The sequence below is a fragment of the Leucopleurus acutus genome (genome assembly GCF_964270905.1).
Source record: "Leucopleurus acutus genome assembly, chromosome: 16".
Classification (NCBI taxonomy): Eukaryota; Metazoa; Chordata; class Mammalia; order Artiodactyla; family Delphinidae; genus Leucopleurus; species Leucopleurus acutus.
Window position 1 is genome coordinate 1,510,795 of NC_139158.1, and position 27,564 is coordinate 1,538,358.

The following is a 27,564-nucleotide window of genomic DNA, read 5'->3' on the forward strand; positions in this document are numbered from 1 at the left end:
CCACGCCCCCGGAAGCGGCGCGCGGGTGGGAAAGGCGCGTGCAGAGCCCGGGAGCGGGGGAGTCCGGGAGCGGGTGAGTCCGGGAGCGCCGCCACGGGAGACGGGCCTGCGACTTGCCGGGGAGCGCCTGGTGGGCGGGGGCGGCTGGAGACCCAGCACGGACAAGGCCCCAGACACGGGAGTCCGAGCCTGGCGCTCGACCGTGCGTTGTCTTTAAACTCCAGTCGCGGGCCTCGGTGTACAGGCGACCCCGCTCAGAGGCCACCCGGCTGACACGGGGCGCTGCCCGACCCCTGACTTTAGGCGGGCTCTCTGGGGACCCGTCTGATGGCAGAACCAAGAGCTGTAGCCAACTAGACTTCAACGTGCGGTAGACGCAGGTTTGGGTACTGGCTCCGGTGTTTGATTTGGGGTCAAACGTAGCCTCTCTGAGCTTCAGTTTCCTTGGCTGAAAATGGAAAAGGTAAGTGTCAGCTCACAGAGTTGTTGGGTGTGTTAAGGGGATAATTTGGGGGAAGTATATAATCGGTGCCTAATCACTGACAGCTGACAGTTCTAGAAGCAGCAGCAGCATCCCAATTACCTTAGGAAACCAGGGATTTGGACATGACAAAGTCCGCAGACTAAAGGGAGGCTGGACCACAGGAGACCCACCTCTCCTGCCTGACCTACCGCCAGCACCAGGACCCAGGCCTAGGGCCCTTTTCTCAGACACTGTAACTTCCCAGGAGGATCGCTGGTCCTGAATCCTGCATCTCGTCCAGTGTGGGCCCCAGACTGGGGTGGGGATGGATCGACAGCTAACTTGGTCCTGCTCTTCCAGCATTTCTCCAGCAGTGGCCGACGTCACCCTCCGAGTCTTTCTCTGGACCACACAAACCCATTCGAGCAGGAGAGGCCCTTGGGCTCCAGCACCAGGTCCCAGAGCAGCAACAGTTGTGAGCAGAGTGTGAAAACCTGTCACAGGAGTAGGGACTAGCCAGGCCTCTCTGGGTGGACTCTCCACTGTCAGGAGTCATGCATTTCTTGGGAATCTGGGGGTCTGCTTTTGCAGAGAGGCAGAAACCAGAACACAGTAGGCCAGAAGAAGGCCCCGTAATGAGAAGGCCAAGGCCAAAAGCCAGACGCAAGAACCGCTGGGTAAACTGCAGGGTTCTCTTGGTGCCCGGCGGGCTCGGGCCCTGGACACAGGAGCAGGGACAGCCCTGTGCCGAGGAGTGGGGAGGGGAAGGGATGGGCCGTCATCTGACCTGCTGCATCAGCCCAGTAAGCGAAGGGCCTGGGCACTGATGCCCCTGGGTTCTGGGGGCCAGGCCTCTGTCTGCCCCAGAAAACCTGCTACATGTGACAGAGCGGGGACGTTGCCTCTCCGTGCCTGGCAGAGCACATTTCCTGTCCACCCGGCCCCTGGCCACCGCAATACACACGCTTCCGTCCACACCCAGGTCAAGCTGACCCAACCCCTTGCCTTCCCTGCAGAACCCAAGGGCACCATGTGTGCCTCGAGGCTCTACACCTTGGTACTCGTGCTGCAGCCTCAGCGAGTCCTCCTGGGCATGAAGAAACGAGGCTTCGGGGCCGGCCGGTGGAACGGCTTCGGAGGCAAAGTTGAAGAAGGAGAGACCATCGAGGATGGAGCCAAGAGGTGAGGGGAGGGGCAGGCCTGACCGCAGAACCAGCTCCCGCAGGCGACAAGGATTCGGGCTGGAGAGCCAGGCCCCTGATTTGACCACTTAGAGCCACGCGACCTGGAGCCCAGACCGAATCCTTGAGCCTCGGTTTCTTCATTTGCAAAGTGGGGGTAAGAACGGTACCTACCTCTTAGGACCGTTGTGAAGATTAAGTGAGAAAATAAACATAAGGGACTGAGCGAGGCCTGGCACATGGTCCGTGCTCAGCACACATTAGCTGCTGCTCTGCAGTCGTGGTTTTTAGGACATTTGGGAAGCTGCTGTGCAGTAGCTTGGGTAGAAGAATCCTGGCTTCCTCTTTCTAGCCAAGGGACTGGCCAGTCACTGGGCTCCTTCCTTTGTTCAGGGGAACTGGTGATGAGCGTGTCTGGAAGCTTCCGCACACAGTCTCAGTTCTTCCTTGACACACTCACTTTCACATGGGAAGAACCGAAGCCCAGAGAGGTTGAGCAGTGTGCCCGAGATCACACAGGCCTGCAGACCGCAGCCCCTTTGCCTTCCTGCCCCTCGCAGGCTTGTGTGGATAAATCCAGCCTCCTGTGTCATCCACTGAGCCCCACGCGGTCTGGCCTCGCCCCCTCGCTCCCATCCCTGCCCCCCACCGGACACCCCAAGCTGTCATTGCCCACCCACTCTTCCTGGCTCCTCCTCTGGCTGACCCCTCCTCCGCCTTCACATTGGAGAAGGTGCCCCTCCCCCAGCTCTTCTCCATAGACCTCTGGACTTCCTTCACAGAACCGCCACCTTTCTGATCACACCGAATTATGCCCTCTGTCCGTCATGAGGCCAGGACTGAAGACGTTTTATAAGTCAAGTTTGTATTGAAGTATAAAGTACATGTAGGAAAATGCCAGTCTTCATCAGGGAATTTTTAAGAAATGGGTCCATCATTTAACCAGCACGTAGATCAAGAAATGGGACTGGAGGGTGGACCCTGCCCCCAGGGGGGCAGCCTGCACCCTGACTTCTGTCACAGTTGACGGTTTGGCCCATTCAGAAATACCCTGTAGAAAGAGCCTTGCAGCTGTGGCTTCTTCCTGGTATTATGTCTGCATGTGGCAGTGGTCCAGTCCGGTTTATGAATACACTGCAGCCTGCTCATCCCGGGCGTGGGCTTTTGGGCCGTTTCCGGGTTGGAGTTGCAAGTGATGTAGCTGTGGACGGTCCTATATGGTCTTTCCGGTGGATGCTGCCCTCGAGAATTCGAGGTGTTCCGCCTTAGCACATACCGCCAAACAGCTGTGCTCATTTAAAGTCCCGCCAGCGGCATGTGAGGTCCGCCTCCTCCAAATCCTCCGCGCCACCTGGCATCTTCTGTCCTTTCCATCTCAGCCGTCCCGGCAGGTGTGGTGATACCTTGTGGCAGTTTTACTGTGTTTGCCCCAGGGACTAATGACATTGAGCCACCTGCTCAGCGTCCGTGGGCCCCGGGCGTTAAACTCGGTGCAGCCGAGCAGACGCCGTGCTGGGCCCTGCAGGCTGCCCTGCAGACACTCGCTGCACCGCCAGAAGGCACGGGAGCGGTGGCCCCGTGACCCCCAGCCTCGCTCCTGAGCCGGCCTCCCCACAGATCGCAGCGCCGTCCTGAGGTCGCTGCCTTTCTGTTGTCGTGCAGGCTTGCTCGCTGCTTTAGCATCAGGGTCTCAGTTACCCTCTTAGAGCCTCGTGATTCTTTGCCCTTCGGAGGCCTCGTCCAGCAGGTGGGGCTGTGGAGGGCCTTCCTCCCAGGCCGCCCTGAGCTCCGTTTTGATACCCGGGCGCCCTTGAGGGCACACTCAGCAGGCAGCGTGCCCCACTGGGGGACATCCTCTCCACAGCCACGGGGCACTAAGGGTCTCCATGCTCTGCCCGGGGGACCTTCCTTTAGGCAGGGTTGGCCTTACCCTGAGACTGAGGCCAGAAGTGCACCGCCCAGGGCCCACACCATGCACCTGATGCAGACCAGTCTGCCCGTGACCGCATGGTACCACGCTGGCGCCCAGGGCCTGTGGGTCAGCTCCGGGCAGCTCTCTCCAGCAGCCCCGCGGCCTCTCCCCAGGGTTCCAGCCTGGGTGTAGGATGGAGCCGGGTGTCAGGACCACCCCGACAAAGGACTGTTGAGCCCCTGCAGGGGGGGTCGGGACGGGTGGCAGGTTCTAATGCACGGGGCGCAGGCTGAGACCCACCCCAGGGCCCTGGGACTCCAGCAGCAACAGGCTTCGCCCACTTTGGGGACGACTCAGCCATCAGCCCCAGGCCCCTAGGGCAGCTCTGGCCTCTTTCCGTGCACGTGCGTGGGGCTGCTCCTTAGGCCCCAGGCCCTGCTGTCCTGCCCTGACCAGCGAGGTCACGGCAGCCTTGGGGGTATCTGGTGCACTGCGCTTTGGGGTCCCAGGGTGGGCCCCACTTCAACAGCTGGGTTAACGTGCCAGCAGACTCAGGTGGCCGGGAGACTGGTTGTCCCTTCCTCTGTGCTGGACGTCCTTGGGGGGAAGCCATCTGAGCACCGAGGAAGATGCATCCTTCCTCTGGGGGGTTGCAGGGAGTTGCAGGCACCTGGGGACCCAGGGTGCCTCACAGCCAGGTTTCAGCTTCGGGCGTGGAACACGCCCCCCTTTCTGGCCAGCACCCACAGAGCACTGTGTTAGAGAACTCTGGAAGGCCGTGCAGCCGGCCGGCCCCCGAGCTGCACCGCGGGCTCCGGACCGCAGGGCCCCCGTGTCTCCCGCCGTGTGGGGAACATCCCAGAGATGCAGTCAGACACGTCAGCAAAACTGGATCAGTGTCACCCCCGGCTGCCTGGTTACCCCGGCCCGAAACAAGCTCAGCTCTGCCTGCGAGGACATCATTGACATTTCATACACTGCCGTGGACTCCCGGAAGATGAGCCAGAATTAGTCAAAACATTAAATCAGCAGGTGACGGTTTTAAAATGAGCTCGCCAGCCTGCTGCCAGAGGTAGGGCGGGCCCTGCCGAAGGCTTCTGTTACATTTAATTGGGGAGCCACTTCCACCCTCGCAAGTGAAAACACACGTTCATTTTTTAGGTCGTGTCTAATTTTAATTAACCATCTCAATGAATAAATTCCAGCTTCCAAAGCATCACCTGGGCTGCATCTGAATGGCAGCAAATGGATACAGTTCCTCTCCGGGCCTCACAGGAAGGTTAGGGCAGATTCCAAGCTCAATAAGGCGTCCATTTAAATAAGACCGTTTAACCCAGCACTCGTGTTTGACAAACACTGGTTTCCCTGACTCCTCATTACAGGCAACAGGCAGTAATTATGCATTGCGTTCCTAACATAACTCAGAGATCAAAGCTTAAAAAGACCTTTTTTTAAGCTACCACTCTAAATAGTCAGGTATAATTAGAATGTTTTTACAGCAACAAAAATAAATACAGGGCAGTGGGGAAGTGAGACTCTAGCAGGAGACACAGGTGCTGAGCTTCACGGGTGCAGGGCTGGTGGGGTCCCCACAGTCCCGAGCACAGCAGAACATCCAGAAAGCGCTTGCCAAGGATGGAACGAGACGCAGGATGACGGCGACGGGGCCGCCAGTGGGGTGAAAGGCTGGTGGCAGACGGCGTGTACGAGGACGCTCATCACGGCGGGTTTCGTGATGAGCGAGGTGGGTCTTTTATTCTATGATACACAACAGCCGAGGAGCTGGTTGAATTCCTTGAAGTGTAGGACGTGGCTCTGCAGTGTTGTGTGAAAAGCACAGGTACAAGGTACGGGCGGCATGTTTGCAGTTCTTAAAAGGGATGCACAAAGGAGAAAGACCCCAAGGGGAAACTGCAGTGGTAGCAAGGGTTCTTGCTGGGTGAGGAGTCTGTGTGTTTGCTAGACTGTCTACAATGAATATGTAGCTTGGGGAAGCATTGTTAAATTGAGGGGGGGCATCCCGGTTCTCGTGAATCGCCCGGCACTTGTGCACTCAGGTGGGATCAGCCCCCTGACCCCTTCCTACAAGCACAGGTGGTTGAGCTGGGGGAAAGGGTCCTGAGAAGCGGGCACACAGCGAGACAGGCCCAAAGCTCATCCCCTACCATCAAGCGCGGCTGAGGTGAGCTGGCTGGGGTGGGGCCTGTCTCCTTGGTGAACCAGGAGTTAAAACAGCCCCTTCTCTGGAGAAGAGACAGTAGAAACCTGCAGTCTGCTCCTGAGCTCTGTGCGGGGACAGGACAGGGCAGGAGGACTTTGGCTCAGGGCCGGGTTCCGGGGGCTGCAGCCCGCAGAGCACCACGCACACGTGATGGCCTCAGGGAGAGCCAAGCAGGACAGGTGGGGTCCCCTGGCTCTAGCACTGGCCTCCCGTGGGACCTCCGAGCAGCTGAGCTGGGCCAGGCCTGACCTGCCACGTGGTGCGCCCAGGGTGCTTAATTACAGAGGTCTGGCTGCCCCTAAACAGCGGTCCCCGAACCCAAGCCCTTGGCCACATGTACACACTCCGCCCCTCCATGCTCCCAGCACCATTCTCGGGTGCCGCGTGGGCGCCTTGCGTTAACTGTCACCTTATGTCCGGGTGTGTCCATCCGCCTCTGCCCACAGGGAGCTGCAGGAAGAGAGCGGTCTGACCGTGGACGCGCTGCTGAAGGTGGGCCAGGTCGTGTTTGAGTTCGTGGGCGACCCCGAGCTGATGGACATGCACATCTTCTGCACAGACAGTGTCCACGGGACACCAGTGGAGAGCGAAGGTGAGTCTCTGGGCTCGTCCCTTCACGGCGGGTGAGAGGGAGGCAGGTGATGAGCGGCACGGCAGCCCTCCCCTCCCCCAGGGGCAGGTGCTGAAACACACCAGCACCGGAGCCTCCCTACTCTTCTGTAAGATAAGCGATACAGTCACAAGGATTAAATATGAAAGTATGTCAAGTTCCTCACACAGAATAACTCAGTAATTCCTCACAAAAAGTCAGTTTAAAATCTGGATTGAACATCGATGACAGTTCCTTTTCACTGACTTCAGAAATGCGCCCCCAGTGGTTCCAACTGGACCAGATCCCCTTCGCTGACATGTGGCCCGATGACAGCTACTGGTTTCCCCTCCTGCTTCAGAAGAAGAAGTTCCACGGCTACTTCAAGTTCCAGAGTCACGACACCATCCTGGACTACAAGCTTCGCGAGGTGGACACAGTCTAGGACAGAGCTGAGCTCGTCCCTCGGGCCATGAGCGTCCCTGCCCGGCCACGCTGTGGCTCCAGGCTCAGCACACCGGCCGGGCCTCCAGTCTGTCTGGCGCATGATTGGATGGAAAGGAAAATAAACCTCTTTTACTTTTTCAACATTCCTCACAGGGCCTCACGAAGTCCCATCCTCGGGGAGCTGCCAGACGTGCCTGGCTGTGACCTGCACCACCGGACAGAGATGGGGGAAAGAGACACAGGCGCAAAAGGGGAGGGGACGGCTTTTCGGACGTCCCACGGGGGAGAACTGGTGTGGGAGGCCCGGCATAGGTGTGCACGGGGCCGCAGGATCCCGGGGGTGGGCTAGAGGCCGTATCCTCCTCTCACCACCCCCCTTACGGGGAAACCGAGGCGCGGTCAGGGCCCAGGGCTCCAACCCCCGTCTAATGTACCATCACTTGGTCGCCCTCCCTCCCCCAAGACAGGCTGATCTCGTCCTGGTTTCTGACCCTGGGGAGGGGGCTGGGGGGTACCAACCACTCACACAAAAACTTCACAACTTGACCCGACTTTTATAAACACGTTTAATGATAGTTGTTCATGTAAGTTCAGTGATAAAAATCTCGGAATGTAGCTCATTTGTAAACAATTCCAGTTAACTGGGTGTGATGGTCATTGATCCCTGCAGCCGTATAAAGTGCTTCATACATAACCAGACTCAACGCAAAGCAAGAGGAAAGGCCTAAGATACCGACCTCAGGCAGCCCGAGCCCCGTGTCCCCACGGCAGCCTGCCTTGGCCACGCCCTCCCTCCTCCCCACTCTGCGTCTTCGCACCGAGTCAGCTGGACGCAGGCTGGAGGGGCGTGGCCTGAAGGCGCACGCCTCGGGCCAGGCCAAGGCAGTGGTGGGCCACACTCAGCCCTAACGGGACACGGGAGCGGCGAAGGGCTCCCATCGGGAAGACGGAACCGGACGTCCTTTCACGGGGCTGTGACAGGCTCTCCCGGGCACGAGGAAAGCTCGGACGCAGAGGTGTGCGTGGCCCACCTTGGAGCTGCGGCAGCCTCTCCTCCCCCTCCCCGAGCAAACACTGAGCAGAAAACCCTGCCCGCCGAGCCTGGGACCAGCGGCAGCCCAGGTGGAGGGCGGGCGGGGAGCTTTGTGGAAAAGGTGCCTCTGCGCCCCCAGCTGCCACACGAGGGGGACACGGTCACTCCAGCATCTTCCCACTGACCCCTTTCCAGCACCTGGGGTGGGGGGAGCGGGTGGACCAGAAAGTGCCCTGCAGGTGAGCCTCTCAGGAAGAGCGAGGCCAGGCCTCCAACCAAGAACGTGCTCCTGGTTTCCACGCGGGAGCCAGTCCCGCCAGGAGGATTCTCTCCTGGAAAGTGCATCTGATGTCTTTGGTGTCAGAGATCTCCCTGGTGACCCGTGTGGGGAGGGCAAGCCTCAACCTGACCGGGAAGACGCTCCCCACCCTCCGTGCCGCTGCGCCACCACCCACCGCGCGGCCAGGGCGTCTCCCCGCTCTCCGCTGTCCCGTGGCCTCGTGTCCCTCACCACCCACGGGCAGACCTCGGGGGGGAGCAGCCACCACCACGGGGCCAGGAGAGCAGAGGCCTGTGGTCAACGCCCTACGGCTCAAGCGTACACAGCACCTGGGGACCAACCTGCCGGGCAGCACAGAGCCACTCAAAGTGGTTGGGAGCCCGTTTCTCCACAGAGGGATCAAACGCAGAAGCAGCCCACAGAGGGGCACATGGCACAGGCGGCCCCTGCTGGCCAGGCTCCGGGGGCGCACCACCCCTCTGCTCGTCCTTCAGGAGACCGGCCAGCCCGGCACAGGAAGGCACACGTTGGCTGCCGTGGGGCTCCGGGGGGGTGGGGTGCAGCCGGCCTCCCCGCACGCCTGAACCCACGTGTGGGTGAGCCCAGGCCCCGGTGGGCACACTCACTTTGCCCTGGACTGTAACATGTGTCAGCTCACCAGGGAAGCCTGCCTGTCACCCAGAGCCTGTGGGTCCCACGTGCGTGCCTCACACCAAGGGCAAACCCCCAGAACCCCAGGCACGTGTTGCAGGAAGGCAGGGACCTCAGAGACCTTCGGTGCAGTCGGTCTCCTCCAGCGCCCTCCCAAGCCAGTGAGAACCGTGAAGGACAGGGGGCACTTACACAACAGGGGCTCGGGGCAGGACACACCCAGCCCCAGGCGGACATAAGCCCACCCGGCTCCAGACCGCCGCCCCCTCGGAGCAGGCTCTGGGCCGGCAAGCGTGGCAGGGAGGCTGGAAGGAGGGTTCCTGCTGCCCCAAAGAAGCGAAGTCGGTGTAACAGAGGGTTACCAGAGCGACACAGATCCCCCCGCAGAGCCCACTGCCCTGCCAGCCTCGACGCTCACGGCGTGGCCTCCCAAGAACAGCCGGGCAGCCGCCTGCACCCGGAGAGACGGCGGGAGCACCGGTTCACGGACCTCCAGACGCTTTGGTCCCCGCTTTGTCCTCCGCACCTCAGACCGCCGGGCACACGACAGGGTCACAGTGTGAGCGTGCACACGTGTGCGTGCCATGGAGGGAGGGGCACAGACACCAGGGCTGCCACGCTCACAGTTTGGGCCCAGGGACCCTCGGGCCCCCGCTCGCGTGGCCAGGGCTATCTGCGGGCCGCAGCATAAGGTCTCGCTGGCCAGTTCCGTGTCGGACACGGCCACCGCCGTCCGACGGCAGCACGCCGGCCGCGGGGACGGTCCTGCCCCCGTCTCCCCGCTCAGCTATTCCAGAACCCTCCCGACTGTTCTAGCACATGGGCCCCAGCACACGCCCCCCTGCACTATCTGCTGTGTGCAAACCATCCCTGCTGCCTCGCCCTCTGTGGGTCCTGGGAGAAAACCGTTCCAGGGACTCTCAACACTCTCGCCACCAGATTGACGGGCCACGGTGTGCTTCAGGAGGGCCGGGCAGGGTCGAGGGCAACCGGGACAGACCCCGTGTGGCCGCGGCTTCCGTGGACGCCCGGCGGCCTAGCGCGCGTCCTCGGCCTTGCTCCCCGCGAGGGGAGGGGAGCCACAGCCACCGGGACCCGGCCCCACCCTGCCCGGGCATCAGCTCTTCCACGAGGGGCTGCAGCCCAACGCTGGGCCCCCTCGGGGTCGGGGCAGCCACCACGTGAAGGGAATTAAACAGGAACACACCATTTGGAAAGAAGTTTTAGTGAGGGCGCCGGAGCTGCCGCCCACATCCTCCCGGCACTAGTGAGGAGACAGGCCGTCCTGCGGGGACCTCAGTGGGCTTGGGGCGCCGTGCGGTCCAGCGAAGAGGCACTGTAGCTTGGGCTGCAGGTCATTCCACACCTTGCTCATCTGGAGGAGGAAGGGGAAGCACGGGGTGAGGAGATGGAGGCCGCCTGTGGCCTGACGCACCAGCTCTCTCCTCCTAAAATGCTCACGGAGAGAGGAGACGCCCGTACAGTCACGCCAGCGCATTGTCAACTCCCCCAGAGCTCCCAGAGTGGGGGCGGGCCGGCCTTCCCACCCGCGTCGCGGCCCAGCGCTCCGAACACCCCTCCACAGACCAGCCCAGGTAAGGGCTGACCTGCAACCAGAGGTCATGGTGGCCGTGCCACCACCCCTGCACGGGGACAGAAAGGCACGGGTCTGCTCGACGTAACAAATGTTATCACGGGGTTGCTCCCTCTGACAGGTCTGCAGGTGCCGGCCTTCTGGGCGGCTCAGAGGCCAAGACAACGTCCACCAGAGGAACACGGAGATGGGCAAAGCGAGAGCAGGGCGGCCGCCACCACAGCTCCCAGCCCCAGGCATCAGCGAGGAAGGAGGCTGAGCAGCGAGGCCCGTGTCCGAGGCCAGCACTGGGGCAGCGGGGCTCGCGTCACAACAGGAAGCAGCGTGGCCCTGGGAACGTGTGGCAGGAGCAGAGCCTAGTCCCCGAGTTTCGAGACCGGGGCACTCACGAGTCACCCACAGCGGAGAAATCCAGGATCGCGTCAGGAAATGTCCCCACTGGCCGCCCGGACCTGCCCGTGAGGTCTCACCAGCGTACAGCCCTACCTCCCCCAGCGCTGCTGCTGCCTTGGCCACACCTGCAGGTCCTACACTGTGCCCGAGGGCACCCTGGGCACCCCAGCGAACTCCAGGGGCACCACGAACTATGAGAAACGCTCCAGGGAAACTCAGCATTTGTCACAGGCTACGTGGACCACTGCTCTGACGCTGTCTGCAGCTAAGAACGTAAGAAACAGAACCATTAAAACGGTACTTTGGCCTCAGGCTGCTGTGAAAAGTCACTGAGGCACTAAGAGAAAGTAAAGGAACTTCTGTCTCAGGCGGGCAACATTTCTCACTCGTGCCCGACTCCCCTGGCGTCCCACTGAAAGCACAGACCCTTGAGTCCCGGGCCCAGCGGTTCTGAAAGCAAGTCTGAGAGGGACCTGTACACTAACCACATGCTGACCAGACCCTCCAGGCGGCTCTGGCCCGGCCACCTCCCGCCTGGACGCACCATCTCATGTCTTCCACCCCTGAATCCGCACACCCAGCCACCGCCCGGCACCTTTCCGAACTGCAGGTCTGAGCTCCCTCCACGCGCTGCTCACAAAAGCCTCCCTGGCCCTCCGGGCAGGGTCGCCAGCTTCCCAGACTGCACCCCAGCCCACCCCCGGGGCCCCGCGTGGGACCCGTCCCCTCCAGCTGGCCGACCTGTCGGGATCTCCCACTCCTTTGGTGTCAGGGACAGCTGCGGGGCAGGTGTGTGCCCAGCATGGCCACAGGACCTGGCACGGAACGACGACCAAGCAGCCCACTTCCACCAAATCCCCGAGCCGGTCTCGGAAGGCTGCAAGGGTCATATTCTACGCCACTTGTCAGGTGGGGAAACTGGCGCAGAGCTTAAACAACCCAACCAAGGCCGTTCAGAGCTCAGAACTGGTGCACAGCTGGAAGCTGAGACAGCTAGGATGTGAGGTTCAGAGAGTCTGAGCCTACGCTACCTCCCCGCCCCCTGCCTGCGTATCAAAGAGCTAGACGCGGCGCCCGGCAGGTGTGTCCCTCACAGGAGGTGCCGGCGCCCCCAGAGCCGAGAGGGAGCCCAGGGTGGAGGGCGTCAGGGAGAAGGAGGGCGTCGGCTACCATGAGGCCAGCGAACGCAGAACCGGGCAGGGACCTTGCAAGCGTCCCTTCAGCCCTGGCCGCACACACCCCAGGCTGCACCTGGGGGCAGTGGGCGAAGAGCCACACCCAAGCCAGAGCCGCGGCTGACCCGGCCGTCCGCGCAGCCCGCAGGCCCCCGGCCCGTCACGGCGCCTCTCAAGGGCTCAGCAGGGTTTGCACAGAAATATCCCCATCTGCGGTCCCCCTGCACCTCCTCGCACCGACACCCACTGTCTGCTCTCATTCCTGGGGGTTCCATGTGCTTTGCCTCTGACCTCTGTCTGGAACTCCTCCAGAAGCGAAGAAATTCTTCCTTTACGGTCCTGCTCTGCTCTCCCACCACCCCGCCCGCCAGGAGCCACAAGGACAACGTCAGGAGTATCATCGGCTACAACGGGACTAGCAGATTTGGACGGGAACGGTTCCAAGTCCTAGCTCACCCACTGCACTCATTTCCTAAGTAACTCTTCAAGGTCAGCCGCAGGGCTGCCAGACCTGCAGGAAGGGCTGCTGCAGAACGAAGGGCGCTGGCCCGGACGGCCAGGTGTGTGTGGGGGACCCACCTCCTTGTGCCCTTGGATCTGGGAGCTGACGAAGGCCCCGAGGATGTGGGAGGTAAGGGGCAGGTAGACGTGGACCAGCTGCGTCTCCTGGTGCAGGCAGTACAGGGAGAAGTAGTTGCGAAGCTCCATCGTCTGGATCACGTTCTCCTGCTGCAGAGCAGAGAGCCCCTCGCGACTGGCCCAGCACACGGTGGGAAGCAGGAGCGCCAGGGCCCACACCCCGCCCCTCCTGAGCCCAGGGCCAGGCCCCCCCTCCGTGCAACACACCGGTCACACCGGCTCCGTCAGCCGGTACCCGGGCGTCAGCGTCTCAGCAGCTCAGGAAGCCGGGAGGGGACGGCCCGGGGCCCGGCGGCAGGTGTGGGAAGGTACCCTCAGGCCCGCCCACCGCCCCGCCCACCTCCACGATGCGGGACTCCAGCTGCTCCACAGACTCGGGCTCGCGGTTCTGCACGGTGGCGCTCATCAGCTGCCTCTTCATCAGGCTGTACTTGTGCAGCGCCCGCTGGTGCTTGTGCAGCACGCCCTTCTCGTGCCGCTCACACAGGTCCTGCCGGGAGGACGTGGCACGTCAGCCCAGGAGGCGGGAGACACAGACGGCACCCGCTGCGCAGCCTCCACGCCTGGGGGCGAGGACGGCGTTTCCTGCTTAGAAACAGCTCACACGCACCCCGCTCACTCCACTCTCGGTGTTCGTGGAAGGGAGCGTCCAGCAGAGCCACCCGGGGCGAGCTGTGAGGGGGTCACGGTGCAAATCAGCAGCGCCAGAAACCCACGGGGAAACGACCAGCGCAGAGCGGGGACAGCCCTGGACCTCACACGCAGTGCTGACCGACCTCCAGAAGCCAGTGCCCCGCCAGCAGCAAGGTCAGTCTCCTAAAGGACGACGCGCTGGCGTTTCCCCGGGGCCCTAACGTAGCCCCCGATCACGATTCCTGTGGGAATACTAGCCACGGAGTCACAGGGCTGCAACTTCAGGGGCCACTCACTGGCTGCTGTCCCACCCAGTAGAGGAACCCCTTCTAGAACCTTCCCCACCAGCGCTGGGCCAGCTCCCCCTGAGCTCAGCCCAAAGGATCCTCAGGGCTCACAGACGATCCATCCCGCCACCGATGGCTGGAAGGCCGCCCGCCCCGAGCTGAGGCCTGACTTCCCAGAACCTCCACACCCTAGAAGAGGCGGCTCCCAGCGGGCCAGCCCCTCGTGTGTTTATAAAGCGCGATGGCAGTCACACTCACACTCACACACACACACACACACACACTCACGCGCACTCACGCGCACGCGCCCCTCGCTCTCACATCGGGGAAGCCAGAGGCCTGCCCACAGCACCCTGCAGGACGCACACCCCCCGCCCCCGGGACCTGCAGGAGGCCCATCTGCACCCCGCAGCCCCGGCTTCAGGCTCTTTTTCCACGTCCCCCAGAGTCACACCCTTGAAAGGTCACAGCAGCCTTCTCAACAGCTCTGTCCCTGACCAGGCAGCAGCCGAGACTCACTTTATAGGACTGGAGCAAATCCAGGAAGAGGTTCAGTTTCTCCACCACGTCGTTCTCCTCCTGTTTGCCCTGGAAAACACACGGCAGGTGGGCCAACACCGACCGAGCACACAGGACCCAGAGCCAGGGGTGCACACCCACCGCGGGCCTGGGCTGGCTCGGCCCCCAGAACCGCGGGCCAGCTGTGCAGGGGGCCCCGTCCACACGACAGCCCGCCAACGTGAGGCCGTAGCCTCAGAACCCGCAGGTGGACGAGAACAAGGGCCGGGTGCCCTGTGCCCACCTCGCATCCGCTCGCCTCCCCACCCGCCCAGCAGCCTGGCGGTCCGCAGACAGCGGGGCTGGGTCTAAACGGGCAAGCAAGTGGGAGGGATGCTCCGGGGACAAGGGGAATCGCTGGGGTTCCAACGAGAGGGAGAGACGCGCGGCCTGCGAGGGGCCGAGGGGAGGGTCTGCGGCTACGGGACTGAGTCTGAAGACGTGGGGGCGCGGACCCCACACACACCTCTGCACCCAGGTTGACGCGGGGGGCCCCACGGCGTCATGGGAGGGGGCTGTTCGCCGACTGGGTGTCCTGGTAACGACGGGGTGAAGCCCCGCTCCCGGAGTCACCCACCGCACCCACGAGGCGTGCAGCCCAGCGCCGCTCGCACGGACGAGCCACGTCCACACGGCCAACGGGCACCGATGCTCGGAGCCGCTCCCGGGCAGGAGGAGTCAGTGCCAAAGCCCTGGGCTGGGCTGCTCTGGGCTCAGAGTTGGTGGCTGGAGACGAGGGAGGGCAGCATGAGGGAGAAGCGCCGTCTCTCCACCTCCTGCTCCAGGCACAGCAAACACGGGCCTGCAGGCCACCACGCACCCTCCCCCCGTCGCCACAGCAACGGTCAGGCTACGGTGGTTTCCAGGGAACCCCCCATGCTAGCTCTGCGGTCCCAGCCACGTGTGCTGGGGGGCTCTCGCACCCTCACATCCCTCAGCCACCAATACGCGTCAAGTCCCTTTTCCGGGTGCGCTGAGCACCTCTCCCAAGTACAGCACTGGCTCCTCCGGGAAACCAAGCCCCTTCTAAAACCTCTAGAGCTCCAGCCACGGCAGAGAATGAAAAGTTCACCCCATAAACCACACATCAGACTTGGTATGAGGAGGGTGCAGGCAGAAGAAATGAAGAGAAGTCCAAGACCGATGGGGACACAAGCGCTGGACGGGAGCTGGGGGCTTCCACCCAAGCTGCAGCACCAACTCAGGGGACCCTGGGCCCTCGGGCCCGCTGAGCCCAGAGGTTCCCAGCCATTCAATCCCGCACCCACAGTCAAGGTTCCAGCCAGTAAGGTGACAGGAAAATAACAGGCATGTTGCAGGTTTTTTCAACTCAGAAAGGGAAATACCAGATGGCCACAGGTGCCCTGTCCCTCCTGACTGGGCAGGGGACACAGGAGAACAGAGGTTCCTCCCCGGGTGTGTAGCAGGGGGGACTCCTGCGTGTGTCATTTGCTCCCATTTCTGCTCTGATGCTGTGCGAGACCCTAACCAGCAGCGCGTGTGCCTTTACAGAAGGCACACGCCCCGGCACCGAGGAAGAGACAGCCCCACCGTGAGTCCCACTGGTCTGGCTGGAAGACAGTTATCAGGTCTCCTACCAGGTCTGGGGAGAATAAAACCGTGATACCTAAAAACGGAATTAGAACTAGCCTTCTGATATCTTCACTTGCACAGCAAGAGTGAAGTGGAACCCTAGCTCTGACGGATGAAAGTCCTGACAGGCCATTTGATCCAGTTTCGTGTTAAAACTGTATTGATGGGGGGCTTCCCTGGTGGCGCAGTGGTTGAGAGTCCGCCCATCGATGCAGGGGACACAGGTTCATGCCCCGGTCCGGGAAGATCCCACATGCCGCGGAGCGGCTGGGCCCGTCAGCCATGGCCGCTGAGCCTGCGCGTCCGGAGCCTGTGCTCCGCAACGGGAGAGGCCACAGCAGTGAGAGGCCCGCGTACCACAAAAAAAAAAAAAAAAAAAAAAAACTGTATTGATTTCACTTCAACATAGAAACCACCAAGAGCAATGAGGGATATTCAGGAAACAGCACCACACAGACATGACATTGCAAAGCAGCATTTGTGAGGAACCTCAGAGGCAGGAGGAACTTCAAACCGCACCACGTCAGAAGCCTGACGCCCGTCTCCCCTCGTCAGGGCAGAAGCAGCATCCAAGTCTGAATCAGAAAAGATGCTGGAAATGATCGAGTTGGGGTTCCCACCCCGCTCTGTGCACCCCCTCCAGGTTACCTGTCCAAGAGGGAGCTGTGGGCCCAGGGCCTGGGTCCCAACAACAGAACAGCTTCGTGTGTATGTTTTACAGACTCAGCTCTGAGTACAGGGCCAAGGGTTAAACAAAAAGCTGTTAATGATCTAGGCCAGCTCCCTTGTTTCTAATCACAGAGAAAAGTACCCAGGGACCAAAGCAGCCCGAGCGCGGTCCCAGCACAAGACACAGGCCAGCACAAAGCAGGCTGCCCGAGCTCGCCCGCCTCTCTACCCAGCCAGTCCTCTGACACCACGTTCTTGGTCCCCAACCCCACCCCGCCCGCCATGGAAACGTGGGCTCCTCTCACCTGGAGATGGACTGGGCCCCGGTGCCAATTCCACGTGACGCTCAGTGTCTGGAAGACACACTCAGGCACGGGGACCACAGGGGAAGAACACCCAGCACTTTCCACGCCAGGAACGTGGTCAGATTCCCTTTTCATCACTTAGAGCTGTCCTGGCACCTGAGCGTCCCACCTGGAGCCTGACAACCCCCCAGACCCCCCCGCTGCTGTGGTTCCATGACTCGCTACTAAGGAGCCTTGAGCCCCAGCCGGGTAGCAAGGCCTCCACTTCAATGCATTTAAAACCAGCTGCCGGCCACCTAAAGCCCACTTCCCCAAGCACCAGGAAGCAAACTCTCACCCTCCAAATCATGTAACGGTTTTATAGCATAAAAGCTCCCCGATGAACATTCCCCTCGGATGGTAAACACTGTATCTGCTAATTAACCCCAACGACTACAAGACTGCAGATTTCCACAAACACCACCTGCCCACAGAGCAGAAGCATTTCCTGAGGTAAGCTGGGTGTCTAGGGCGAGACACGGGGGGATCCTCTGGGGGTGCTGGGAGCTTGGCTGTTCTGATGAGCTTTCACGTGGCCAAATGCTGCTTGGCTATGACAGCACCATGGGAGCAACCTGGGTCCACCCGGAACACCCTGGGAAGTGCAAGGTTACATCTCCAGGGACATAGCACATCTCATCTCAGCAAGGTCAGATCTCAGAGACCAGAACCCAATCTGTCCACGTCACCAGCAACTCTCTCAAGAGCGTACAGGACTCACAGGGGGCCCCACCCGGAGCAGACGGGGACGCGCCCTTCCGACCGAGAACTGCTGCCACTCACCCAGGACTCAACCGTGACGTCATCTGAGAAGGAGACGCTCCTGCACACCACGGCACAGTGTTCTCTGAAACAAGCACCTCGGAGAACAAACCCACTCACCTGCTGTGCAGCCTTGTCAGCGAGCAGTGCAAATTCAACGGACAGGCCTTTCAGCGCCTGTTTGAGGGACCCCCACGTGCTACTGTTCAGAGTGGCCCAGGAGGGGAGCGGGGTCGTGTCAGACCCTAAAGCACTGAGGAGAAAGGAAACACACAGGGGAAGAGACACTCAGGCCTGGAAGCTGGGCGGGCAGCCCACCCGACGCCCCCCTCTGCCCAACAGCACACCGCCCCAGGGTGGCCGCCCTGCACATCTCCCAACCGAGACCCCTGCTACATGAAGCACAGGAGCGCTGGGAGTCAGTCAGAAAGGCAGGGTCTCGATCCACCAGGACCTGAGCCGACTGTCGGTGAGACCCGAGGGAATGTGTGCACAGCAGGGTCGAGGCACGCAGGTCTGGGGGCAGCTGCAGGGGGCAGCATCCTGGCTCAGGCCCGGCCCCTCCTCCAGAGGAGGGAGGGTGACCAGCCGAGCACGGCCCTTCCCGGATCGGATGGACCTTTTCTCAAGTCTGATCCTGACAACGGGGGGCGCCCCTACGTCTGGGAACCCCGGTGCTCTGCCTACACTCTCCATCTCTCTTCTTTCCTCTAAATGCGATCTCGTCTCCCCAGCCCTTTCCTTCCCCTTTGGGGTAGAACGAGTCAGAACAAGAGTCATCATGGTAAACACACTTTCTGCTCCAAGCCCGCCACCAAGGGCTAGAGACCCCGCCCCACACAACTGGCCCCACGGAGCCCACCAGGGTCACCTGCCTCAGCTCCTTCCCGAAGATGAGCAGGTCAGCAGCATTGTCGATGGTCCGCGACACCATCCGCTCGGCCCTGTCGCGGAGCTTGTGGAAGCTGTTGTAGATGTTGCGAATCAGCTCCCGGCTGATGGCGAACTGAGTCTGGATGTCGGCTGGGAGGAAGTCCTGACGGGGGAGGACGGAGGAGACTGCATCACCAGACGTGAAAACCTTCCAGAAAAGACGACCAGCAGGAGGGGAAGCAACTCCGTCGACCGAGCGGGTAAACGAGCCCAGACCGCCAGGCCAGGTCACGCGGCGCCCAGCCCAGGAGCCCGCTTCGTTCTCCAGCGCCCGCCCTGGACCCCTCTTCTCGTCCAAAAGAGACACAGAAACCAACACTACACGCACACCACAAAAAAGACGATCTGCAAACTCGACACGATGAACGTGCGGTCCTGACTCTGCACGAGGGCCCGGCCTCTGCATTTCCTCATTTATTCCCGAAGGGTAACTCTTCACCAGCTTTAACAGTAACTACCCATTAATAGTAACTAATGTTAACTACACAATGCTTAGGAAATAAAATGAAGGTAAAGGAGTCTGTATTTTTGTACGGAGAAGTAGTTTAAGAAGAAATAACAAAAAGAAGATACCAAATAGCCACTTTCATCCTTTTGAGAAAGAGACCAGATTAACTAAATTTAAAAATAAACCAGTGCAACAATCAATCCCCTGATATCCAACAAGCTGATGACCAAGCACCCACCCATCTGATCACGAAATGCCTGAGGACACGGCACGAGGGGCCGCTGGGCCCTGTGGTCGGAGAGCGCTCAGTCACACCTGGGCCCCTCTGCCTAGGCGTTTGGGACCTTGCAGATGGCAGCCTCTCTCTCTGTTTCCTCGTCTGTAAAATGGGCGTGACACCCACTGGGTTTCAGATCAACTGGAACAAGGGTCAAGGGAGAACACCACGCGACCCGTCTTAGCATGATGTCTGGCACACAGTAGAGGCAAAACAAACGTCACTAGCTGCTCACGTGATTACTGCTGTGGGGGAAGGGGTCATCAAAATCAAAAGTACCTTGGCCCGCGCAGCCAGCTTACAGTTCATGAACTCGTCTCCCACACACTGAGCGCACTCCTTTAACTTGTTCTGCACATCCTGCAAAAGCGAGAGAGAAGCACTTGACCCTCAGCCAGCCACAGAACCTGAGGCGTGAGACCAACTGAGCCACCAGAAAGCAGGGTCTCCACGTGTTGGCCTTTTTTTTTGGGGGGGGGGGGAATGCACTGGGTCTTCATTGCTGCACACGGGCTTTCTCTAGTTGCAGCAAGAAGGGGCTACTCTTCGTTGCGGTGCGCGGGCATCTCATTGCAGTGGCTTCTCTTGTTGCGGAGCACAGGCTCTAGGTGCACGGGCTTCAGTAGTTATGGCTCGTGGTCTCAGTAGTTGTGGTTCTCGGGCTCTAGAGCACATGCTCAGCAGTTGTGGCACTCGGGCTTACCTGCTCCGCGGCATGTGGGATCTTCCCGGGCCAGGGCTGGAACCCGTGTCCCCTGCATTGGCAGGCGGATTCGTAACCACTGCGCCACCAGGGAAGCTCTTCGTGTGTTTGCTTTAACGTAAGTATTCTGTAATCTCTTCCTGTCTCCTGTTCCATTTGTTTCCCATTGGCCTTAACCTTTGGGGTGGTCGGTCTTCCAGAGGCAGGAAAGCTCGACCTCGTGACAGGACTGCAAACTCCAGCTCTGGAGTGGAGCTCTCTCTCCAGAAAAACGGAAACTCCACCTCCAGACCAGGGACATGAGTACTTGGGACAGATGTCGGAGTCACTAGATCCTGGAAGGTCCCACGTGGGGCACAGAGACAGGGACTGAAGTCTCCTTCCTTCCTATGATCAGACCCATGGGGTCAGGGCCCCCAGAGCCCTGGGAGAGCTGATGGCAGAGAAAGGGCAGCACTTGGTGTCCCGAGCCTTGGCTCTGAGCTCTGCCCTCTTGAAGGGAGGCTCCCTGGCAAAGACGAGCCCCACAGAGAGCCACGGAGGATACAGGCAGAGACCCTAACGCGCAGCTGTGTGTGGGTGAAGGAATCGTAACATCTCAGAGATGCCTTGAAGAGCATCTGTCCCAATTCCCTCATTTTACCAAGAAGCAAATGGTGCTGGGAGGCCCAGGGACAGGCATCTCTGGAGCCTGACGCCACCCGGCTTCTGCAGCAGCTCGCCCTCCCACCACCCTCCCTCTGCCTGGAGCTGAGCGTAGCTCCCTCGTCCCACCACATCCCTCTGCTGTGGTAAAGATCCCAGGTCTACAGAAGCCTGTCCAGCCCCAGGGTTCGAAAGACCCACCCTCCCAGCTCCAGGGCAGAAGGCCGCAGCATGCATTCCCTGGATGTCTGGAACCGGTCCCATAAAAGGGGCAGACCGACAGGCCCCCCGGGCATCGCAGAGTGAAAGGCCACAGTGTCTCTAGGGGTCAAAGGCCCCTTTGGCCTCCAGGGAGAGAGAGGTAAAGGAGGCGGCCAGGCTCGTGTGGAATCCACCTCTGCATCTCTGCGCCTGCATCTTCCCGCGGCATCTTCCCGCGGCCGGTGAGGGCGCGTCTGTCCCACCACAGGCCACGTGGGGCGTCCTCGCTGGGGCCCCCTCCGCCCACCCCAACAAGGAGAGGGTCCCTCGGGGAAGCCTCCCCGCCTCCGAAGAGCTCAGCCCTGGGCACACGGGGCCATCCGGGCGGCGCGTTGTCGGGCTGTGCCTCGGCGTCCTGACAGACCAGGACGGCCTGACAGCAGCCTGGAGGACGGCGCTGCTGCTCCAACGTCGCACCGGAGTCAAGGCCCACACAGAGCTCACTCCCCAGGACACACGGCCACCCTGCAGCTCGGCCGGGGAGGCTCAGCGGGCGCTCCCCGCGGCACCGAGCTCAACCCAGCCTTCCTTTTGTTTTATTTTTTTATTTTGGCCGCACCGCACAGCATACAGGATCCTGGTTCCCCGACCAGGGACGGAACCTGCTCTCCTTGCGGTGGAAGGGCGGAGTCGCACCCACTGGACTGCCAGGGAAGTCCTCGGCCTTCTTTCTTAAGTAAATGCACATTCCCATCTGGAGTCGCCAGCCTGTCTGTCAACCCTCCAAACCACAGAGGCTCCTGTGTACCAGCTTCAAACCCCCAGAGACTGCGCTGCACAGCCACCCCTTCCACACAAAACCCTGCGACGTCGGAACCGGGATGCCTCTTAGAATCGTGCTCAACCTGTTACCTTGGGAGAATATAAGTCATATCTGTGTTTGTCCCATGGAACTAGATTCTGTCACGGCCCCCAAACGAGGGGATTAAGGGGAGAGCACGAAACAAAAGCAAATTTAAGAACGAAAATAAGTGGGACCGCTGTGGGCCTGGGCTGGATCCCTGGTCGGGGAACTAGGACCCCACAAGCCGCGCGGCGCGGCCGAAGAAAAAGAATGAAAATAAGACCCGGGGAGCCTCAGGCCGCCGCACGCAGACAGCTGTGCGGCAGGTACTCACGGGGCCGCTGAAGGACAGGAAGAGCTTGAGAACAACGTCCTCGGAGAAGGGCGGGTGCCGGGCCACCAGGTTGATGAAGCGCTTCAGTGCTCTCCTCCGGGCCTCGATGAACTCCCTGTCGGCTGGACGCAGAACACGGAGTGACCACACAGAGCGACCTCGCTCAGTGCCCAACGCCTCCCACGCGGAGAGCTCTCCAAGCCACAGGGCCAGCCGGGGGCACTGGACACGGGCCACAGGCTGCAGAAGGCGCACCAGACCCCCAGCTCCGCGCCCTGCCGCCTACGGACACGCCCGGTCCGGGATCTGCCGAGGAAAACCACACAGCCCGCTGGTTTTACTCAATGGCGTTGGACCCCTCACTGTGATCCCTTTCTGCTGCTGCTCTCTATGAACAAGCGGGTTTTCCTGAACTCATAGATTAATTTGACCCAGTTTTCCTGTTCACATCACTCACTACTCACTCTCCAGTTGTGAACTGCTTTCGTTTGGGTCACGTATTTTCACTCCAAGGGCAAAAAGAGTCCAAGTGTACAATGATGCACTGAGTGTTTAAATCTGACCACAAATAAAAATGGGATTCAAAGTATTATTTTTAAATTATTGAAAAAAAGCTGGAAGAGGATCTCCCCCCTCGAGGCCACCAGGACCCCGTCCATTGAAGGCCACATTTTCCTTAAGGCTGAGTCACACGACCAAGCATTGCACGACAGCTTCCAGGTCCTAAACCCTACCCGCACCCAATCAGCCTTGATGCCTGGACTTCACTAAGCAGCCACCTTGCTCCCGAAGTATTTCCAGCTCCTGCCCTCAGCATCCTTCCCCTTCCGCGTGATAGTGTCTGTTCCACGTGCTCAGGTGGGGCAAAAAGAAAACGACACTATCAGACTCTGATCTAGTCAGAGACCAGTGAGCGCGCAAGCACTTCAGGACGGTGGAAAGCGGCAGAAAATCGACGGTCAGCCTTGGGTACTTGCCTTCGGATCGGGTTTCATCTAGAATCTGAGCAAAGGGCTGTGGGTGAAGATCAACGAGACCTGAGAGGAGGCCTCAGCTGCCTCCCACACTCTGGAACCCTGGGAGAGACGGGCCAGTGCAGGGGCCCGGGGACACCTGTGATCCCTCACCTAGCCCCAGGTAATCGCCGGTGAAGCATGAAGATGAGACAGCCACCTGCTATCGTTTTCATCTCCTTTGAGATGCAGGTTAGATCACTGGGCTAACATTCACTTCTGTTCTCTCGCAGAACACGTTACACTATGGTGGTACCCACTGCTCTCCCAGAGCCGGCGTCCCCCCCTCAGGAGCCCCAGGACGCCTGGCCTCTGCCCTCTGGGAAGGAGAACTGGGGTTCACTCCTTCTCCCCTGCAGAAGGGAGCACTTCCCCACGTGTCAGTTATCAAGCAGGAGGCTCACGTAGCTAAGGGCACCAGGTGATGTCACTGTCCCGTTCCAGACCTGGGCTCTAAGCCACAGCTGCGCCCAGATCCCCCAGGGGCTGGGGCTGCACCACAGCCCTGCTACCGTCCCATCCCTGCTGGGCAGAGGGCCAGAGGAAGATGGGCCACGAGTGGACAGTGGTGTCCATCACGGAGCCAGGACCTCAGCACAGGGCGGGGGGACCCCACCCCCCTACGCCCCCTGGCCACCAGCAAACCCAGCTTTACCTCCCAGCATCCTCTTGGGCGGGAGGGCCGGCACCATGCGGTACGGGAACTTCTGCAGCAGCATCTCGTGGAAGACCACGAAGTCATTGTACCGTCGATACACGCAGGACTTGAAGCGCTGCAAGAGAAGAGGTTCGGAGCTCAGTAGAAACCCTCACACTTCACGGCTTCCCCTTACCTTCCCCTTGCACCACCAAATAGAACCTGTGGAAATAACAGGACTAAGTTCCTCACCTTCTCTCACCAGGCCTTTACCAGAAGGAGAAATCCTCCATGTCCTTGATGGATGGAAATACAACTTTTAAACACTGCATAGCTCTAACTGTGTATTTAATTAAGCGCCTATTATTCTGGATCTTCTGAACAAGACGAGTCTCCTTACAGGAGTTTTCACCTGTACGGCAGCATCCCTCCTCCCCTTAGGTGTCGCATGGGAATACCTTTGAGGGTATGTCCTCAACACACACTTTCAAACCGTGCTAACACAGGCAGCACTGCGCCTCCTGAAACAGACCCAACTGCCTAAAGGCAGACCAAACGCCGAACACGGAGACGGAAACACGGCAGACACGCAACTCAGATGGAAGTGCAGACAGAGCAGCAGCTTCTCTGCAGCTCCCACAGGATGAGCACCCCGTCCAGAGGGCAGCCTCACAGGGGTCGCACATAAGAGCTCTCACAAGAGCCAGCACGAGCAGCGACCTCTAAGATTAACGACGTTACACTAGTCACTCATTAACATCGCTGACTGGAAAAAGCCAGCCTGAGATGGTGACATACTGTGTGGTTCCAATGACACAACACTCAGGAAAAGGCAAAGCTACGGAGACGGTGAAACATCAGTGGTGTCTGGTGGGGGAGGGGTGAAGGGGGCGGAGCACAGGGGACGCTTAGGGCAGTGAAGCTACACTGCGTGATTCTGCAACAGGGGACCAAACCCAGAGGATGTGCAAGAATAACAAGAGTGACCCCTCATGTCAACTGTGGACTCTGGGTGACAAGGACGTGTCTATGACAAATGCACCATCTGGCGGGGGGGTTGACAGTGGGAGGAGGGGAAGATGGGAAATCTGTTCCTTCAGCTCAATACTGCTGTGAACCTAAAAACACCTCCCAAAAAACAAAAAAGCTAAATACACTACACGAAGGACAAGTATGAAGCCACGTGTGTCCACCTCCGGCGGGCATCGTGCCACGTCTGCACCAACTCCAGCAAGCATGCCAGCAGGGGGCACAGCCCGAGGAGCCCCACGGCCCAGGAGCCACCCCCGCGGTCCTAACATTAGCGGGCCGGCCCCTCCACGCACATTGCAGGAGGTGACCTGGGCAAAACGGCCCCCTTCTAAAAATGTTCGTTACGAGCTCATCAGTTTACTTCAGAAGCGGGCAGTTTAATGAGACTGAAGATAAGGCCACTCTCACAGAAGGGCAGCTTGTCACACGTGCGGGGCGCCCGGCCCGCGGGCGACGAGGCGCCAGAGGAGGCGCCGGAGCCTCCTTTCTCACCGCGGCCGAGGAGGCCGGACCGCAGCAATGCCAGACGGCCACGCTGTTCCCGGAACACGCGAGGGCCTCCTTCCCTCCCTGCCCTCTGCCCTCCCCCTTGGCAGCGGCACCGACCAGCGTCAGAGCGAAGTTTACTCCCAGATTTCTGTCATCCTGGCTTTAAAACACAACGAAACAAAAATGCAGTGATTCTCGATTCTCACGGAACACGGCAAACAGCGTCCGCGACGGGGAACGTGCCGGGTTCTGGACACGCGCCTTTCTCCCTGCGATGACGGTCGTGATGCTTTCCCAGCCCAAGCCCAGCAGTGCTGCTGCCTGAGCCTGTGACCCGGGCAGCTCTCCGTGGCGGGGGCAGCACTGACCCTGCGAATCTGCCCCCCGCCACACACGCACGGGTGCTCTTAGCTCGCCAATGACTTAATCCCCAGGATAAAGAATAAAAGCTCCCATCAAAACGTATCGTAACTGAACCGAGATAACAGGCGAATGGACAAAAAGATAAACGCTGCAGATGCCACACGGTTCTACGCGCCCAGCCAGCCCCAGGGCCAGGCGTCTGGCATCAATGAACTCTGATTTCAGGGGTGCCCCTAGCAGAGACAGCAGCGCCATTTGGGGGATGAGCCACACACACTTGACTCGGGGTGTGGAGCCCACATTCTGTGGGGGCCACACTCTCACCCCCGCGGACATCCCAGCACTGCGAGACCGCCCTAGGCTGGCCCGTCCGGGGCTCGCGCTCCGGAGCCCGACCGAGCGTGTTGAGAGGCAGGATCCCAGAGCTCCGGCGGCGAGGGCGGGCAGGGCCGCTGGGGGGCGGCCGCAGAGGCAAGCGCGCTGGGGGACCTGCCCGCCACTGTGGGTCTTCCCGGCGGCCCTCCCCCTCCCACCACCTCCGCCCCCCACTGCATGCCGCAGGTACCTGGCTGGAAACCTCATACTCCACGTGCTTGAGGAAGAGGCCCTTCTTCTCGGGGATGAGCTCCACCTGCACAGCGTCCTTGGCCAGCAGCTCCTGCAGCGTGAGCGACAACAGCAGTGGGTTCCCCGGCGGCATCTGCATCCGACTGGAGTCCGGGGCCCTTGGCTGGCTGACCTGGGGCACTGGTGAGTCTGCAGGAGACAAGGTGAGCGCAGCTGCTCAGACAGGGAGGCCGCCCCTCAGACGCCGCCTGCTGGCTCAGCACGTGGACTCCGGCCACGTCACCCAGCCAAACCCCGTCCTGGCCCCGGTGACGCTCATTCATTCAGGCTGGGGGGTCCACTCAGGGCCACGTCCTCCTCTCTCATAAACCACCACGCCATGAATCAGCAAACACGCCCACATGTCCAGGACCGGGCAAGTCTAGTTTTCAACTTGGGCAGAGAAAAAGAAGTGAAATATTTACAAGTTATGTGCAAAAGTAGAGTCCTCCTTTTCTCCAGAGTCAAGAAAACGGTGAAAACAGAGAAATGGGCCATCCGATCTTCTACACGCGCCGGCATTTCCAGAGGCAGAGCACACGGCGTTCCTGCCACCACGATCGTTCTAATGTGTGAGAACCTGCATGCTCGCTTGAGCTAGAGCTCCTGCCGCCACAGATCAAAGCATTAAGCCCTACAACTTCAGCTCCTTAGACACAAGAAGTCACCCACGTACCGTTCACAGGACAGGGAAAGACAACTCAGAGACTTTATATCTAACAGCCTGCCAACAAACACAGAAACCCTGTTAAAAGGTCAGTTTGGTTTTTAGTACAGAGAAGAGTTTAGAACTTTAAAGAAAAAAAGGTTCTTTTCAGTTAAAAAAAGAAGGTTAAGGTATCCCTTGGGGGAAAAAGGTCTCATTCCAAGTAACAATGCTATAAACATAGAACAAAGGGTAGATCACATTTCTCCACCTTCTCAATTTTCTACAACGTCACTGTATCACTTTTTATGATTTACTTCTTAAAGTAATTCTTCAGTGCAAGATTCTGGTTTACATTCTAATACAGAATTAATAACCAGATTTTTTCATCTGTGAAATCACTCAGCATTTTAGGATTTAAAATATAGCTGCCTTGAACTGACCTTAAAGATTAAGAAAATAAACAAGGGCTTAGCTTGTATCTGGGAACCCCCAAGGGCCTCAAAACTCCATACAAAAACTAAATGTCGGGCTTCCCTGGTGGCTCAGTGGTTAAGAATCCGCCTGCCAGTGCAGGGGACAAGGGTTCGAGCCCTGGTCTGGAAGATCCCACATGCCACGGAGCAACTAAGCCCGGGCACCACAACTACTTAGCCTGAGCTCTAGAGCCCCTGAGCCACAACTACTGAGCCCACGTGCCACAACTACTGAAGCCCACATGCCTAGAGCCCTGTGCTCCACAACGAAGAGTAGCCCCGGCTCGCCGCAACTAGAGAAAGCCCACACACAGCAACGAAGACCCAACGCAGCCAAAAATAAATAAATAAATAAAAACACTAAATGCCATGTGCTCTAAGGCAGGCTGCTCTCAAGTGAGGGCATATATCCCAGGGTCGCAACAATCCAAGTGCAGGAAGAAGGTATTAGCAGCTCTACTTGTATTTTCTTTATTTTTTCAAATTTTTTCAT

At 59.8% G+C, this 27,564-nt stretch overlaps 2 protein-coding genes across 2 annotated transcripts in view; one reads left to right on the forward strand and one right to left on the reverse strand.

The window, feature by feature from the left end:
• Positions 1-1,481: 1,481 nt before the first annotated feature.
• On the forward strand, positions 1,482-7,023 carry NUDT1 (nudix hydrolase 1). The gene is made up of 3 exons (XM_082856648.1): positions 1,482-1,645; positions 6,224-6,369; positions 6,639-7,023. Exons 1-3 carry the CDS (start codon positions 1,494-1,496, stop codon positions 6,809-6,811), a joined length of 471 nt encoding a protein of 156 aa, XP_082712774.1. The 5' UTR covers positions 1,482-1,493; the 3' UTR covers positions 6,812-7,023.
• Positions 7,024-10,041: 3,018 nt separating this feature from the next.
• SNX8 (sorting nexin 8) overlaps positions 10,042-27,564 on the reverse strand; it is a gene marked incomplete at both ends in the record, with an annotated part of 39,072 nt that continues 21,549 nt past the window's right edge. The window contains 10 exons of the mRNA XM_082856543.1: positions 10,042-10,152; positions 12,519-12,668; positions 12,919-13,068; positions 14,018-14,086; positions 17,545-17,677; positions 18,264-18,460; positions 19,362-19,442; positions 21,810-21,931; positions 23,478-23,595; positions 25,909-26,099. Coding sequence (XP_082712669.1) covers positions 10,042-10,152; positions 12,519-12,668; positions 12,919-13,068; positions 14,018-14,086; positions 17,545-17,677; positions 18,264-18,460; positions 19,362-19,442; positions 21,810-21,931; positions 23,478-23,595; positions 25,909-26,099 — 1,322 coding nt within the window. The remainder of the gene's footprint in view (positions 10,153-12,518; positions 12,669-12,918; positions 13,069-14,017; positions 14,087-17,544; positions 17,678-18,263; positions 18,461-19,361; positions 19,443-21,809; positions 21,932-23,477; positions 23,596-25,908; positions 26,100-27,564) is intronic.